The sequence below is a fragment of the Melozone crissalis genome, unplaced genomic scaffold, assembly GCF_028551555.1.
Source record: "Melozone crissalis strain CALT ecotype California unplaced genomic scaffold, PUWL_Pcris_2 ptg000002l_1, whole genome shotgun sequence".
In the NCBI taxonomy this organism is placed as follows: Eukaryota; Metazoa; Chordata; class Aves; order Passeriformes; family Passerellidae; genus Melozone; species Melozone crissalis.
The window spans coordinates 24118857-24136318 of record NW_026535780.1 but is presented as its reverse complement, the minus strand read 5'-3'; the positions used below and the strand labels follow the sequence as shown (position 1 = coordinate 24136318).

General features: G+C 37.2%; 1 protein-coding gene across 50 annotated transcripts in view; it reads right to left on the bottom strand.

Moving 5' to 3' along the window:
• Positions 1-17462, bottom strand: part of RIMS2 (regulating synaptic membrane exocytosis 2) — a 443811-nt gene that overhangs the window by 240903 nt on the left and 185446 nt on the right. For all 50 annotated transcript variants that reach the window (XM_054296393.1, XM_054296400.1, XM_054269313.1 and 47 more), the window contains one exon: positions 12668-13593. In XM_054296393.1, coding sequence (XP_054152368.1) covers positions 12668-13593 — 926 coding nt within the window. The remainder of the gene's footprint in view (positions 1-12667; positions 13594-17462) is intronic.

Below are 17462 nucleotides of genomic sequence, written 5' to 3'. Positions count from 1 at the left end.
TGTCAATAAAAAGGGAGCTTGAGCTTCACACAGCTCTGTCAAATGCTCAGCGAGCTGAATCTGCGCAGTCGCTGAAGGTCAGCGCCTTCAAATGGTGATGGGATTTCACACTCACAACACAAATGTAAACCACTCAAAGAGACAGGGCACTGTGTACAAGTCTCTTTCCAGATATTTAAAAAGAACAAAGGTGTTGACTAAAGCATTCTGTGCTTTCATTGAATTTCATAGACACACTGAGGCTTTACCACTTCTGAAAAATAAAGCTTTTATCTTCCCCTGCAATGCATGTTGTCTAATCATCTGACCTACTGTGGAGTGAACACAAGGAAGGTGTTAGTGTTAATGCTAGCAAATCAGAATATTAATTTTTTACACCCGCTTTTTAGTTACTTTGTACAGATAAAAAGAGAAGGGAACAACACTAATTCAGGCTCAGAAAATATTGAATGAGAATCATGTCAAGATTCCTTAATATGTATCTATTTAAGATTCCTTAATATGTATCTATTTTTGGTGCATTTTTCCTTTCTTACAAAAAACTATTAGTAAAAAAGGCAACAACATTAAGTAGATAATACATTTTTCTGGTACAAAGTTTGCCACAACCATATATTTTGTGAACATATCCTACAGTAATAACACACAGTACTGGCATTTTCCTAGATGCTCGTTCTCATCTTACACAGGTGCCATAAAGGACTCTTATTTGCACAAGCTTACTGCTTAGAGTAGTCATCCTTTTCCAAGAGGCCAGGGTTGAAAAGCTGCTTATCTCACAGGGTATCTGTACACCAGCAGAGCCTCTGTAGTAACAAGGACATGGACACAGCAGCTCAGCATACATTCATCACGTGAATATTTACCCAGGGTCTCAGCAGTCAGCACTCTGCAGCTCCATGTATCAGCACTGTAACTGCTGCCCTCAAAACTGGTTTGCATCTGCCAAGATGAGCTGCAGTCATGCTTTGCGCTGCAGTGCAGACCTATCTTTAGATAAGATATGTGGTTTCAATTTTAGGAAAATAGGAATACCAAGAGGTTCTCACCTACTCTGTCACTTCTCAACTGTCACTTACATCACCCTTTATAATTTGCAATTTTGCCTGTGATGTTGCCAGTGTTGCTTGAAAGTCATACTATTATTTACTGCCCAGTGGAAATGTGGTCCATTAGGCAGCTGAGTTATCTAAGAGCTCTTTGTCCCTGGGCATGGCTCTCGCTCTTCTCCATGCTGCTCCCAGCAGCGTGACTGTGCTCTTCTGTGCCAGTGCTGGTAAAGGTGATATGCCATAGGAATTCTTCAGCTTGTTAAGGTGAAAGGAATGTGTTCATTTGTTGCAGCAGCTTAGTTTCATACCAGTGTAGTCACCTAAAATGGCTCACTAAAAGTCAGGTAAATGATGGATTTAGTCCAGATAAGCAATCATGAGGTAGGATGAGGATGATTTCCTTCCAGATGACAATGAGCTTCTGGCTCACCACAGCTCACCTTTTTGAGCCACACTTCAAGACAAAACCTTGTGTTCTCAATCTCTTGAAGTGGGACCCTAGCACTTGGTGACTTCACTTTTTATGGAGTCTTTAAATTGGTTCACCCACTCAACTGGCCTGAGTTTCCATGACAATTTTATACATTTACAATGAAATTCATGGTTTTGAAGAGATTAATTTTTTCTTGCACTACTACAAACACAAAGCAAAGAGCAGAAAATCTTCTCCAACTACCTCTGGTTATACTGAATTACATCTATGAAGATTTCAACTACTGACCAGCTTTGGGTTTTGTAAAGGTTCATAATGATTGACTTGAGGCAATGGACTACATATGTCAGAAAAGAATTTTCAGCCTCATAAATATACTTTGTACACTAAAAAAAAATTTTAAAAAGCAGCCCTTTAAATTGTGCTGGGATATTAGTCTGAAGTTCAAACCTAATTCTGATGACCTCTCTCAGTCAGAAGCTTTCGAGAATAAATTCAATTTCTTCAACACATCAATATCCTAGCTTTTAAAAATGGTGACTTTGTAATATTCTTTTTTAAAATGTATTTAAATTGTGTGATTAAAACAGAACATGAAGACTTCTCAAAGGAACTCATCTTTTAGAAGCTTTCAGTATGAACAGATTTTCAGAGTTAATATTAGAAAAAAAATTAAAACAAAATTATACTATGCAGAAATGGCAAATTTATTAGAAATTATAAAATCTAATGAAACATACTGCATACATTCACTTCCTAGGACTAGAAAGAACTGTGGTATCTAAACATCTTCCATAGTGCATCACAAGTTCAGCCTTTCCTTGTTATAGATGTATATAGAAAATGGCCTATAAATAGGGAAAACAGTAAATAGTCGTGGAGGTTTGTGATGAAAACTTTTATTTTATTCTATTTAGATTATATAACTAATGCCCATATATTTACATTTTCCAAGTAAACAGATTATATAACTGGGAAGCTAAAAGATATTCATAAACTAAATGTTCACAAAGGCAGAAAGTATGAACACAGGAACTATCTCTTACAGAATATTTCTCTAGAATAACACTGATCTGAGTACATTTTCATAAGAATTGGTGCCTTCAATCTGGTGTAAACCTCAGTGTGTGACACAGGTGTTTTTTATGCACATATTCATTCAGTTCATCTGCCTTTACACATTTCAAAAGAACATCTTAACATAAAATATAGTGTTGCATGAATACAGGCTACTAGGTTCACTTTTCTATAGCAACAGATGAGACAAAAACCAGGAGCTTCAATACCACACACTTCTTCACAATCTACTTCTCCATGCTCATAAATGCTACTCAAATGTTCCTTAGAAACAACTTAATCAGTGAGGTGAAATGGAGAAATCAGATGTACCTGACTTCTACAGCACTTTTGATAATTTAGCAAGTTAAATATTAACTGAAATAAACTTTCCAAAGTATCTTCAAATCTGAAAGCCTGTTAAGTGCTGCAGCATGATCAAACAAATCCTTGCCTAAAGTACATGGCTTCAAAAAAGAGGGAAGGGTGAAAAAACTATAGAAGAGAAAAATTGAATATTCAGTAAAGGGGAGAAAAACCACTGAGTAAGGTAAAACCTTTGATGGGTTATACAAAGGGAGACCAGGCTGCAGTGTGAGTAATGGGGGAACTCAGTGAAATTTCTGAGAGGTATTTCTCCATTTTCCCCCTTCCTTTTTATTATGTAATGGTTCTGTAAACATGTGACAATGACCAAGTACATTCAGTACTAGTTAGGACTAAAAGCCTGCAGACTTGCTTTGTCCTCAGTACAGCTGAATATTATAAGATGCCACTATTTTAGTGGAAAAGCGTGGTATATTTTGTGTGAAATATTTTCCAAAGTAAATTAGAAATTAATTTTTTTTAATCCTTTCACATTTCAATGCCACGTACTTTATGGCAATAAAAGTTATGATTTACACCCAAGAAAAAGCAATGGGGGCTAAACATTCTTATTTTCTTTGTGCAATAGTCTTTACCCTTTCCATGAATTATAAGACTACTTCAGTAGAAGAGGTAAAAATATTATTATATATGTTAGCATAAAACTTCACTATTAAGAGAGAGGCAGATACCTTGTACTTCAAAGCAAAACAAGTTGCTCAACAAAACTTTATAAAAAAAAACAATTAGCACTAATTTGATAGACTGCAATGACCCAATCCTCTTCAAAGAGTTTCATTTAATATTTTCTTAATTATCATAAATTTCATTATCATTACATCTTTTTTTCTATCTTCCCCCTAAAATAAGGATTTCATCATCAGTGGACCATCAGAGTAGAAATGCGTTAATAATTTTTTGATGTTACTGACAAACACCAAAAACTTTAAAACACACGTATAGCATTTTAAATATACTTTTGACAGAATATTACTATTGGAAAAAGCTAGCTAGAATTTTCAACTTAGCCAGAAATAGGGTGAAATTGCATTGCCAAATCAATAATCAGATTCCTAGGCAGATGGCCTGATTATTGAGGCTCTCATCACTCGGCACCTGCTGAGGCTCTGGCTGGGAAGGGTTTCTGTGGGACTGTCCTTGGGACTGCCCCAAGGGTCTGTCTCACCCTCGTGCCAGGGCCTTCCCCCAGGAGCAGCTTCACTGCTGCACAGAGCTCCTGAACAGCTGAAACTACAGCCAGGCAGAGGAGGACGCAGAAATTGGCGCCACTTTGCCCAGACTATTTATATAAAAAATATTTCTTCCTGGTGCCCAGATTGTGAATTGCAATGGATGAGACTTGGATGGAGTGAGAACTGCGAGAAGATGGAAAGAACATGCTTTCCTCTGACAAGCATATGCTTCCAGGTCTCACCCTTGACAATATTTAGTTTAATCTCAAGCAGTTTCTGTGAACAACTCCAGGTCCTGAATGGTTCATTTTGGGGAGCTTGGGACAACAGGGCCAAAGGATAGAGCATCTTAGGAACAGTTCTCACTTGAATGACATATGCCAGTTCTGCTCATTTCCCCTTCACTTTGGTTTCTCTATTTCTCCCATACTGATTATCTTATCCCTAATGAAATACATATGAAAATAAAAACAGAACAAGAGAGACATGTTTTTACATAAAATAAAAAAAAAACCAGTCCAAACCACACAAATTATAAAATACAACCAACTAAATAATCATTTTTTTCATTAATTAAATTTATTTGACAGTGACCCATTTAGTTTCTGACAGTTAACAGAAGTAACAAAATTACCTGCAAAATCAATTTAAATATGCCATAGGAAAGCACTAACATAATCTAAAATGACACAGAGTATAATCCGTGACAGATAGATTTGTTTTGTTTCATTAGAAGAACAATGATTTCATCAAAGTATGAAGAAAATTATAATTTGAAAAATACACTTCATGTATTCTGGAGATAGTACATGTGGGTTTTTTTTTCTTTTTGTGTTGTCATTATTTCTGTTTGTTGGGACTCTGTAAAAAAGACTAAAAAATCACAGTATTTACATAAATATTCAGAAAACTTCAAAAGAAAAACTCCATTATGTTTTTTTTTCTAGCATGGCATTTTAAAGAACAGAAATGTTTCACATAGAATCCAGTAGGTCTTCATTTTGTCTTATATGTGCCAAATCTATATTAATTATTGGCACTTAGCCCTGATGCAAGATTTGATTATCAAGTTAAACTTTCTAACTTAGCTAAAGTGTAATTGCAGTTTGAAATAAGTGGAGCCGGTTGAATAAGATAAGAATTCCCTACATTGGAAGCCTTGCATTTCATAGGATGACTCCCTTTCCAGCCATGTTTGTACAAAAATTTCTTTCATCACTATTAAAAAGTTTATGGATATTTATTGATTTTATTCAGCATATATTCCACCTGCCACAATGGTAAAGGATAGTGAAAAAAGTATCTTGGAATGATACTTCAAGTTTCTTTTGTTTTCTATTTAAATTTCAAAAAGATAAAAAAGGGTTACAGAGAAAGAAAAAATTGTTTATGATACTTTTAATATTGGTCATTCATATGATTCAGTGGTCTACAGTTTCAACTGAAAAACAACAATCTTTACCTTAAGAATAGCATATTTTCATAAATTCCAGGGGAAACTACATCTTGCAGTTAGTGTTAAAAGGTAAACTACAGCTAGGTTCCAATGATCCATAAGTTAAAAATATTAAAAACCATTTTGTTTTGTTATAAAAAACTTAATCTCACCTTAAACCATAGATAACTACAACAAATACACTAAAATACTTTAGTAGACTTCAGGAAATCCCTGTCTATCCTCAGATTCTGAGAATGCATAAGTTACACACCATCTTTTCAGCATGTATTCTACAATCGTAGAGGACAAGCATCATTTTATAAGGAAGCTTCTAATGTTAATATTTACCATCTTTTCACCTAGTTAGAGTTACCCCCAAAGGTTTCCTGGCTTGATGCAGTGTGCACCTGCCAGAATGCTTCTGCCAGCAGGAGTGATAATAAGGATGTGAATATGCAGCCAAGAATAAGGAAAAGGCAGGGCTTTTTTCAGTGAGGGATGTTATTGTTTACACCAATATTTCAAATTACTGCAAATTTAAAATATGTTACAGTAGAGTCCTCTAAATGGCGCAAAAGATCACACCCTTTTCATATATTCTAAGTACCATGGAAGTGTGTAAGTAGGAGAAGGTTTAGCAATACTTTATTTAAAAATTCTCTACAATTAGAAATTTATGTAGCTTGAAACATTCTAGTTCTATTCTCATCTATACATCTGTGAAAGATATTTTTCTATAAAAAATATCATAGGCAATACTAACATTTTAAAGTAGTTAGGTACTTCTTAGTCAATGTTATAAGAAGTACTTTCAAAGCGACTTTTTATTGCTTAAAAATAGACAGACAAAAGTGTAATATTTCTTATCTCTCAATATTTCTTATATTTGCACTTAAAATAGAGGTAGTTCATAGGAGTAAGATTAAAAAATGGAAAAATAGCATTCTGAATTTCCAGTCAAACTCTTCATATATTTAAGTTATATTTATTTTACATAAGAGGTAGAGGTGTCTATAAAAATAAAAGTTATTTAATCACAAAAACAAAACACAATCTCCTAAACTGCAATATTAAATGAAATAATAAAAGCAAATTTTGTGACTCTCTGAAATCTGTTTTAATAAAACATGTCAAACATTTCATCATTTTAAATAACCATTTTTCTTTGATAATTTAAAATTTGTACTTTGAATTTTAAGATATTTCTATACTGAAACTATGTGAAAATTCAAAGTCTTTTCGTTCAACTGCTGCAGCTCAATCCTGAAATTTTGCCTTCTAGTATAATTTGTTCCAGAGAAGTTAGACTTTCAGGAACTCTCTAACCTGAATGAAACAAATTTTAGAAACAATGACCTCGTTCTGATCTAATTTAGCTCAGTGTAACTTTGAAGCCAAAGTTGTTGAAGATGTATGAAACTGGCACAAGCAAGACTGAAATCAGGTCCCTTATCTCTCTGAATTTAAAAGTGAGAGCTCTCTGATGGAATCCCACTTCCTTGGCATTTCTGCTCATGTAAGACACGCACTGTTCTTGCAGTAGCACTCAGGAAATGTGCTTTCTGCTTCTCACACCATGAGCTACCACAGTTTTTCTAACTTGTGACAAGCATATTGTTTTCAAATAGACCTAATTCTCCATCAAAAACTAAACTGCATGTCTACCAGATTGGTTTCAAATCTGCAATAAACAAGTAGGCCCTGGAGGCTATTCCAGACATGAGGATATTTTAACTTCTATCACCAAAAAGGGCAGTTCTTCACAAGTTTGTAAATGACCACAACACAGCCAGTGCAAGGTTATGTATTTATGTTTTAATGTGCTTAGTGACAAAGTGTATTTTCACCTGGTCCTGCAAGCACACATTTCTGCTCAGACAGCCTGCACTCTGCAGATTTCAATCAACAACACATGGATGTTTAATGTTTTAAGATTGCTCGAGTCTATCCACAAGTTTTGTTAGGGGGTTGGTGAACAGCTGGCTGAATATGAGCTGGCAGCATGCCTGGATGACTAAGAAGGTCAGTCACATCCTGGCTGGTATCAGCAAAAGGGTGGCCAGCAGGACCAGGGCAGTGATCAGCCTCTGGTACTCAGCACTGGTGAGGCTGCACTTTAAACACTGGGTTTGGTTTGGGGCCCCTCACTACAAGACAGACATGGAAGTGCTGGAGCGAGTCCAGAGAAGGGTAACAAAGCTGGTGAAGGGTCTGGAGCACAAGTCCTGTGAGGAGTGGCTGAGACAGATGGGGGTGTTTAGCCTGGAGAAAAGGAGGCTCGGAGGTACCTTATCACCCTCTACAACTACCTGAGAGGAGTTGTAGCCACGTCGGCGTGGGACTCTTCTCCAAAGTAACAAGCAACAGAAAGGAGAGAAGTGGCCTCATGATGTGGCAGGGGAAATTTAGACTGGATATAAGGAAAAAAATTCTTCACTGAAAGGGTTATCAAACACTAGAACAGGAACAGGCTGCCCAGGGGACTAGCTGATTCACTAGTCCCCTGGCAGCCCTGGAAGTATTTAAAAGGCATGGATGTGACACTGTTTTAGTGGTGACATTGTCATTCTTAAGTTAACAGTAGGACTTTATCCCAAAGATCTCTTCCAACCTAAAGATTTCTATCTTTCTATGCATATGAGTTTCTTTGACAATAAAAACTAACTAGCTATGATGTTTTAATAAAATAAGAGTGAAAGCAAACACTAAATTTAAGAACTGACGAAACGCAAACACATTTCACTTTCCCACCACAGATTCCACCCACATTAGATGTCAGCCACCATTTGTGCAAACAGATACCTTTCACAGGGTGCTCTGAAAAGTGCTGGGAGCATGGTTTGCATGTATGCCTGAACTGTTTACCATCATTGGAGAGTCTACTATGTCCTACTTTCTATTTAGAACAAATTAGGGCAATATTTAGAACTATCACACACCTAGATTTCCTTGAATGAATTCTCTTCTTCCATGTGGAGATTGTCTCTTGCTGAATCCCTAGAGCTTGAGAGATTTGTAAAGACTTGTTTTTAAACCCTCAAGTGTTTGGGGAAGGTGCGGACAGAACCCCAGCTTCAGCGCAGGTCGCCTCTCTCATGCCTTTCCTCTGAGTGGGGGTAAAACAACCCCAGGGATCACAAGATTTCCTGAGTCTCTTCAGATTGGTCCTTTGGCAGACTGCAGGTGTGACAGTATTGCCATAAGGAACATATGGGCAGTGGTACTGTTTGATTTTCTAAATTTACCTGTAAAGCCTGTGGACACACAGAATTAGCCACTCTGCTTAACATCTGCTTCATGATAGCTAACAAATTATGGGGGCCCTTTCAAACCTCCCCTTAAGGCCTCGTCCTTAGAATTGCACTGGAAAACATCTAACTGAACATGAAGGTAAAAAAGTACTCTAATTGTCCCTCACAATAGAAGACAGTTAAATTGGACAATCAATGTAGAAAGGTTGGCCTGACTTGCACACCACAAAATTCAGCTTTATTTGGACCTCTGTAGGTGAAACAGCACCTACAGAGGTCCAGCATAGTTGACTCTGCTACAATACCATCACAACTGTTCTATTTTTATAACTCACATTTCTCAGAGCCTTCAAACTACACCATGTAAACTGAGATGGTTTTGGGAAAGAATTGGTGATTTGAACAGTCTAGAACATTTATAATGTCATTATAATACCTGGGTTTAGTGATGGAAGAGGTATTTTACAGCCATTTAAAATTCACAATTTCATAAAAACATTGACATTTCAATAATTGTTTTTCTCTAACATTTTAAGCAATTTTGATCTTTCATTATTAGGGAAAATAGCAATATACCTAATATTTTGGTCCAAAATATATAGGCAACTTCTTTTTTTCCTCCAAAGTGTATTTCCTAAGACAGCCAGGAGGTCCTGTCATGGAGATACAGCTTTGAACTGTCTGCTACACTGATCTCAGGACTGGCAATAAGTGTTGTAAATTGAGACATCTTTGCAGTTACAGAAGCCTGGTATTCACAGCAAGAGTGAAGAAGGGTCTCTTACATAATGCAGAGAAAATATTATTAGTTTCAGAAAAATTTTAATGACACAATAGGAAAGAATTGTTCATCCTATTCACAGAAAAAGGCAGAGGCTATCTATTAAATTGGTGCTCGATTATGTCACTAAAGAGAGTTTCAATGTCTATGAAGATCTGCACAAAATTCACTCTGAAAAATATGTCTAATTCTGGCACAACCTAAGTTTCAGGTAAACTCATTTGTAATCTCAGCTATGTCCATTTAACACTGTTCTCATGTGTTGTTTCCTGAGCTTCTAAAGAATGAACTCACCTGTCAGTGTCAGCTCCTGACCATGGTCTTAGCACATCTCATCCCACCAAACACCATCCCAGCCCTTCATGTCAATGCTGCCAGGTCCACATTTCTTGCACAGGAATCCCAGTCCCTCTTTGCAAAAAATGCCACTCCAGTGGTTAAAGAGCAGGGAAGAAGTAGGAGGGTCTGAGGATATTATTTGATTATGTGACATGGGCTGCTGAGCCTGGCACAGCTGGCTCTGGTTCCAGTACAGGAGTTACTCCTGGAATGACTTCCTGTGCTATGCATGGTCTCTTCCCCCAGCCCAGGATCCCCAGCACAGGCTGGGAGCAGGCACAGTCAAAGCAGTCACATCCTTCCCCAGTTCAAGCAGTTGCTCTTCTCCTTTATGAAAAACCAAGATTTTGTCCACATTGGTTCCAGCTGCAGGCCACCACTAGGCCACTTTGACACAGTTATACTCTGTATGTCATTAAAAAGTGCTTACACTAATTCAATCAAGATGAACAAAGCATAGTAAGGAATGTTTTTTCCCTGCAAAATCTTTGCAAGTTTTTTTAATTAATTTGTATAACAAATATCTAGCTTCATTCATTCCCTCAGAAATCAGGACAGACACGACATTGTCATTATTATTTACTATTGTTATCAGTAAGAATGTTTTCTTTGACACCTAAAATGAAAAATTATTTAAGTGAAAGCTGTAAGTTTCATAAGATGACAAAGAACCTAGAATTTATTACAGAGAACCTAGAATTGTTAGAATTGTAGAGGATGTTCTAAACTCTCATTTGAAAGGAGCAGAAGGTCCAATATGTAGACCAGACCCACTTCTTGTCAAAGTCCAGTGAATCCCTGAGACCCAGACATGAAGAGAAATGTTCCTATCCAGGCAAGGCCTTCAGCAGTTATGGATTTTTCAGGTGGGCAGAAAAGTGGCAATAAGAAATCCAAGGGCAATCAAAGAGAGACATCAGTGCTTTAGGATGACAGGTAAAGGAACCAGGAGTACAAGTGGGCTTCTCCTCTATTCTCCCAGCTGCAGGAAATGAGGAGAGAAGAGAGGGAGATCCAGCAGACCAATATTTGACTCTGAGCCAGCAGAATTTTGTGGGGTTTTGATCATGTTTACAGTTTACATGACACCACGCCTGCTGATGACAAATGGGGACCACCTGTCTCAAAAGAGGAAAAGGATTTTTCTCAGGCATTAGCAGGGTTCATGGACAGAGCTTTAAACTAGGTCTGAAGGGGAAAGGCATGAAACCAGACTTGTTACAGATAAATTAGGCAGCACCCTTCCAGTGTCTGAGAGACATTGTGCCAGTGGGGTCCTTCATTCCGCTGTCTCCATGGAGGTAGGGGATAGAGAGCCGTGCAGCAGCAGACACAAGGGTTATTGATGTGTTAGAAGCCATGGAAGTGCTAAATTAGTGGAAATCAATAATCTTGTAGATCTTTTCCAACCTAAATGATTCTACGCTTTTATAATCCTCAATGTATATGCTTTGTTATGTGTACAAAAAATATATTGTCTATATTACCTTGTATAATACATTTCCTGCACTGAATTGCATTAAATAAACATTTTGTTACTACTTCCCCTGTATTGATTGGTCCTATCTTTCTCAAGGTTGCTTCTAAGAGCAAAATCATGAACACCATAAAGTCGGTATAAGTTTTTTCTACTCATCGGGAACACTAGGGGTGTCAAAGTTTCAGCACAGTTGTTTCACATAAGTACATGCAACTGTCTACTTTGACATGGTGCAAATTCCTTCCATTCTACACAATCTTGCTCCTTACTTATCAGAGCATGGTTGTGGATATTGACATATGAAAATTCAGAGTTATTACACTTACTCAAGTTAATTACTTGCTTCAGAACCAACTTGATAGCGATATTAATAATAATAAAATAAATAGTAGTAAATTTTCTATTCACAATCCACAACAGCAGATAACCATTTAGAGGAAGTAACAAAGGTTCACTGGTATAAGAATAATAACTCAAAAAAAAGCTTAAAACAACATACATGAAGGTAAGTGAACTCATAATATTAATTTCATTGAGTTTAAATTCATGGTCCCCAATACTTTCATATTTAATTAGAAATTATCCTTTTATAGGCTGGGAAGTAATTTCAATCAATCTTAGTTTTCTTTCTGAAAGTAATTCCAAAACTACTTCTAAAAAGCACTAAAATCAAAATTCATCATGGCACCACAAGGAAAAGAAACCTCTATTGGTGTAAACAGCATCAGTCATTTTAAATTTATCTCAAAACTTCAGCGGGTTAACCTTACATACACAGATTTTTTTGCAGATCAGACATTCTTTAACCTGCAGCAGACAGCATGAAACTGGCATAAGGGCTGTATCATGTGCTCCAGTTAATTCAACAAAAACGCGGCCATGCGCCCACACTTGATCCAGATCAAATATGCACTCATTGTGATCCAGGAGCACGCAAATCTGGTATTAAATAACATGAAACCGTGGCCTTATATGACAGCCCAGCTTTAGATATTTTGCAGATTTCATTGATAGGTTTTTCAGTAGGCATGTTTTTTCCTTTAACTAATCCAAATACTTATAGGAGCTGTGATGATCTTTTCCACATAAATCATCACATTTATGTAAATGAAACACAAAATCAGAAAAAAAATCCCGATTCCCATCACAACAAAGTTGAGTCATCTGTGAAGGGCTGTAGATGTGTGGTTGCAACCATTTTAAATAGCTAAATGTCCAAAGCAGTAGAAACCAAATAAAATCTATATAGTGAACCAATAAAAAAATTAGAAATCTTACCTTTTTCACTAACACTTTCACTTTCAATCTCTACATCATCACAACTTGTATATTCTGGAGTGGATGCCAATTCTTCTTCTGAGCTACTTAATGAAACCTGGCGCATTTTACCTCCTTTTTTCGTTTTATGGGGCTTTGGTGGAGGAGGTCTGACGGATTCAGACTGGTCCGAGCTGAGCGAATCATTCCGTAACATGGTCTCCATCTTTTCACGCTTCGTTTTCCGAACAGCAGAACTGGGATCCAAATGGTGCTGTTTCCTTAAAGAATCAGAGCGCCTCATGTCTGGTCTTTCCAGAGGAATTGGACTCCTCCTAGGTGTAGGAGGGCTATGATTTGTGGTCCTCTGACGATTGGGACTTGGTCCCTGAGCCTCTCGAGTTCTTTCCATAGAGTATGAACGTTGGTTTTCCATGGCGGCCCTGCGCTCAGACACTGATCTTTGTCTTGATGGCCGTTCCATCCTGAGCATGGACATCCGAGAATCTTCCAGCTCTGTATTTGCCAGCGAGACGTCGCTATGCCTCCGTTCGTGACGTGCGCGGGACACTTCAGCGTGGATACGCATTTGTTCCTCATATGGCTGCGGCTTGACTGGATAACGAGCCAAATTAGGATCACTCCGGTATCGTGCCTGGTATTCCTCTTCCCTCCTTTGCCTCTCATATTCTTCCCTGATTTGGGCATCTTCTTCTTCTACCGGATACTCCTTGGAACGCCTGCGGCTCCTCCTGTTGGAATCTCTATAATCACCCAGTTCAGGCTCTTCGTACAACTGGGGCCCACGCTGTGACCGCCTATCTGAATAATCTGATGGTGACCTGGGCATCGCACTGTCTGATGTAGCATACTGTGAGTATTCGTCTCTCTCGTCCCTTTGGTCGTATCTTCTGCTCTGTTCTCTTGATATTGAAGGGCTTCTTTTCCTAAATAATCATGGTAAGAAAGCAGAAAGAGAATCCTGTCAATATTTTATGTAGCACAGATATACAGTTAATGCTAGTTAAAAGATAAAATGACCAGCTGATGGAAAAAAAAAACCGTTCATTGCATTTTTTGTGAATATGCTCCCACATTTTCTGTACCAAATTAAAGAAAGGATGTCATGCTATAAATCTGCTTACAGTGCGCAGTTTGAATAAAAAACAGCTTTGAAGGAAAAATGCTGATGTGACTTTAAAAAATATAGAAGACAAATACTTAGGCTACTTTGTAGTCATGGCTCGTTTACAAGTACCAAAATTTTATAATCCTTTTAATCATTTTACAGCAATATAACTTGACCATATACTTCTCTTCAATGGAGTTTTTTAATCACCATGAAAATTAGGGCTAGAAGGATCATTCGGTTAGTTTACTCTTTTAGCAGCTGTTATTGCTCAAAAACACACATTTCAGTTCCCACAAAACTATAATTTGTGCCAAGGGCAGAAAACAGGCAAAGATTCAATGGCAGCACTTTTCTAAATCAGATGAACTCAGAAGTCCTGAACTCAGAAAACAAACCACATTTTTTGCTGTGAAGGGAAAGAGTTTCGAAGTGCTGCCTCTGTCCATCTGATAGGAGAGAAAACATTATTTTCACAGCCAGGAAGGAAATGCAGTCTCTGCTCAACAAGGAAAAACAGCAACTGTCAGTGCAGAGTGTGCATGGCCTGTGGGGTGTCTGGCAAACTGGCATCCTGTACTGTTTTAGGTACCATACAGAATTATTAAACTGTGCTTGAAAGATTTGGACCCAGTACTGCCTTGTAAATAGTAAAGTACTTTAGCTTTGCAATGGCATGTAAAAATGAGGAAACTAATTAAATCTTGCAAAAATGAAACTCTTTGTGTGAAGCATGACAAGTTCTGTAAGCATCATGCAAATGCCTATTTGCTTACAGTGGAGCTAAGACATCCCATCTGTGTTGTTACAGAGGTGTGTTAGTTCCAGCAGAAATTATAACCTCTGTACATTTTACAAAATCTCTACAGACTCTGCTACTGGGGGCTCAACTTGAATCATTCTAATGGAACATGAACAGAGTTTCAGAAGGCTAAAAGCAGAATGGCCAACAGGAAGGGACAATTAGAGCAACACAACTACCCAAATGCAGTTTGCAAAGACATAGAAGCTTCATTAGGACAGCTGCAATTAGATGCAGAAGTGCTTTAAGGAAGATAAATATTTTTCACTTAAGTACTTGAGATGATGAAAAATTATGCCACATCCCAAAATTAGTTGTTCCAATAGAAAATTACCCAATTCCTGAAAATTTCTGTCATGGCTATAGCAAAAGTGTGCATAACTTCCTCTCCCCAGTTGTGTCCCTCATATAGGAAAAATCTGCATTCATCAGATACAGGCATTAATCCATGTGAATCTCATTGCAAAATCAAGACAAATACATGTACACATGAAATGGACACATACTCTACTGCCAATACTCACACTGTCTGTACTCAGTCTATACAACCTTCATGTGACTTCAGAGCCACATTGTTTACATCAATTTGATCCTCCAAAGCATTCAAACTCTCTAGAACATATGGTTTGTAGGATCAACTCCATGATGAACAGTGCAACACACAAAGCCATACAGATTCTAGTTTGACAAATCTCATGTGTGTCTTGCAGCACCCTGAGTGTACACATGCTTCAGTATTAAACTTCTACACATTTGTATCCACAGCAATACAAACAACACAGCAGTAAGAATTGGTTTAGCTACAAATAGAAGATTATATAAACATACAAAAAACATGCACGTGTATATATACATAAAATAAATAAATATATCACTCCATGTCACAGCAACCTCATATGGATACAATCCTCTTCTGATGACATTACAGCTATAATGTCACGGGGGGAAGGCTGAGGGGGATAAAAGACATGGATTTGTGTACAAATGAAAATATTGTTGTAGACTTGCTGCTGAGGAAAATGTATTTCTATTAAGGAAACACATCATCAGATGAACTGCCACAAGACTTACTAAAAAGTACACCTTTTTTTTCTATGTTAATGAGAGGAGAATGTGCCGATTTAGCATTTTATTTTTATGCATTTATACAAACATTCTCTAACCTCATGTGCTACATTTACTACAAACAGTAATTTTCCTTCCTCCATTTAAGATATAAAAATAGGAAACCATCTATGGCTGACAATAATGTGAAGAGCAGCTGGGTCCTCAATCTACTCTAACCTTTAATGAAGGAAAAAGCTTTGCATGGCTGGCCTGGGTGTGGCAACTACTAGGGCACATGCAAGAAAAAGGACTTAGCTGCAAATATAGTGCTTTTCTTCAGAGAAAGCAGCCTAACAGAAAAAAAGTAGCTAATTGAATTCCTGGCCTAAGTTGACTGACATCATCAGGCCCTCTTTCTAATTAATTTCATTCCTGTTGAAGTCAGCTTACTTCACTACTGAAGTTACTGAACTAGCCAGAAGCTGTAGTACTGTCCATCAGAAATAAATTAACCGTACTGTACACCTGATCAGCCAGAAATCTTCTGCAGGAGAGGGCTCATCCTGCCCCACAGTCCCCAGACCCTTAGTAGTAAAGTCTGTCATTCTCTACTGAACATCACAGCACAATTTCCCTCCCTTTAATATTCAACAATTTTTAAATTTTAAAAATACCTGCTATATACAGATTTGTACAATGAATCCTATACATTTCAAATCAGAGTTATGAAATCACAGTAAGAGGCAACTAGTACTGATGAAAACTTAGGGGTTGTCCGTACTATTAAAAATCTGCTGCTATTTTCAGATCACTAGCTAATTCTCACTCACCTTCATCTGTCTAAGCCATTTCTCACCATTAATTGCCCTAAGGATACCTTAATAAAACTCTTCCATCAAGTACCCCCAGCTGGATACACTATGAAAAATGACTACTCCTGTCTTCCCAGGACTTCCCTGGAACCTTAAAAGCTAAGTGAACTTTAAGGGTGTGATATGCACCCTCCAGCTGCCAGCTGAACTAAGCACTATATATCTCTTGTCAGAAGGATTACCACCTTTTCTGAAAAATCCCTCAGGCCATTGTGATTGCTACTTGTTTGAAACAACCATAAAATAAAATGTCTATTATGGTTTAAAAACTGCAAAAATCTCTTTGCCAGGCACATTCTATAAATGGGGGTTTTTTTTGCAGATACAGAATATGAAACTTATTTTTTCCTACTTATTACTGTGTATTTATTTTTATTGTAATTTATCAATACATGACATTTGGTCTTTTAATACACAACCCATAACGCTACACTGATGGAAACTTTATTTGCAGTGCACTACAGATATTACTAATATTATGGAAAAGCAAATAGCTTGACTGTAATCTGTACTCCTGCTCATAAAGTTAAATTATTCAACTCCCCCACATCACAATAGAACTCAAGTACTTAAAATATAGCATAGAAGAATATAAGACAGCTATTCAACTTTGATGGCTGTGATTTCCATAATGGAACTAAATATCTTTAAACTCTTTGACATTCACTTGGATTCTGCCTTAAAGAGAAAAACTCTTCTGCTTTGATTTAGGTTTTTAGAAAATTGACCCAAATGTATTGTAGAAAAGAATATTTTAAAAATTAAGTCTCCATCACATTTCAGAAGTCAGAGACATTAAAAAACATTGTAATATGTAAAGTATTTATATCACTGTCAAAACTAGATATCAGACCCTCCTGCTAATAATCTTTTCCTCAGACTAACAAAATATACATTTGAACTGGAGAAAACCTTCATGAAGATATAATTCTAAAGTTGTATTTGACCACCTGAAGCAACCCGCAG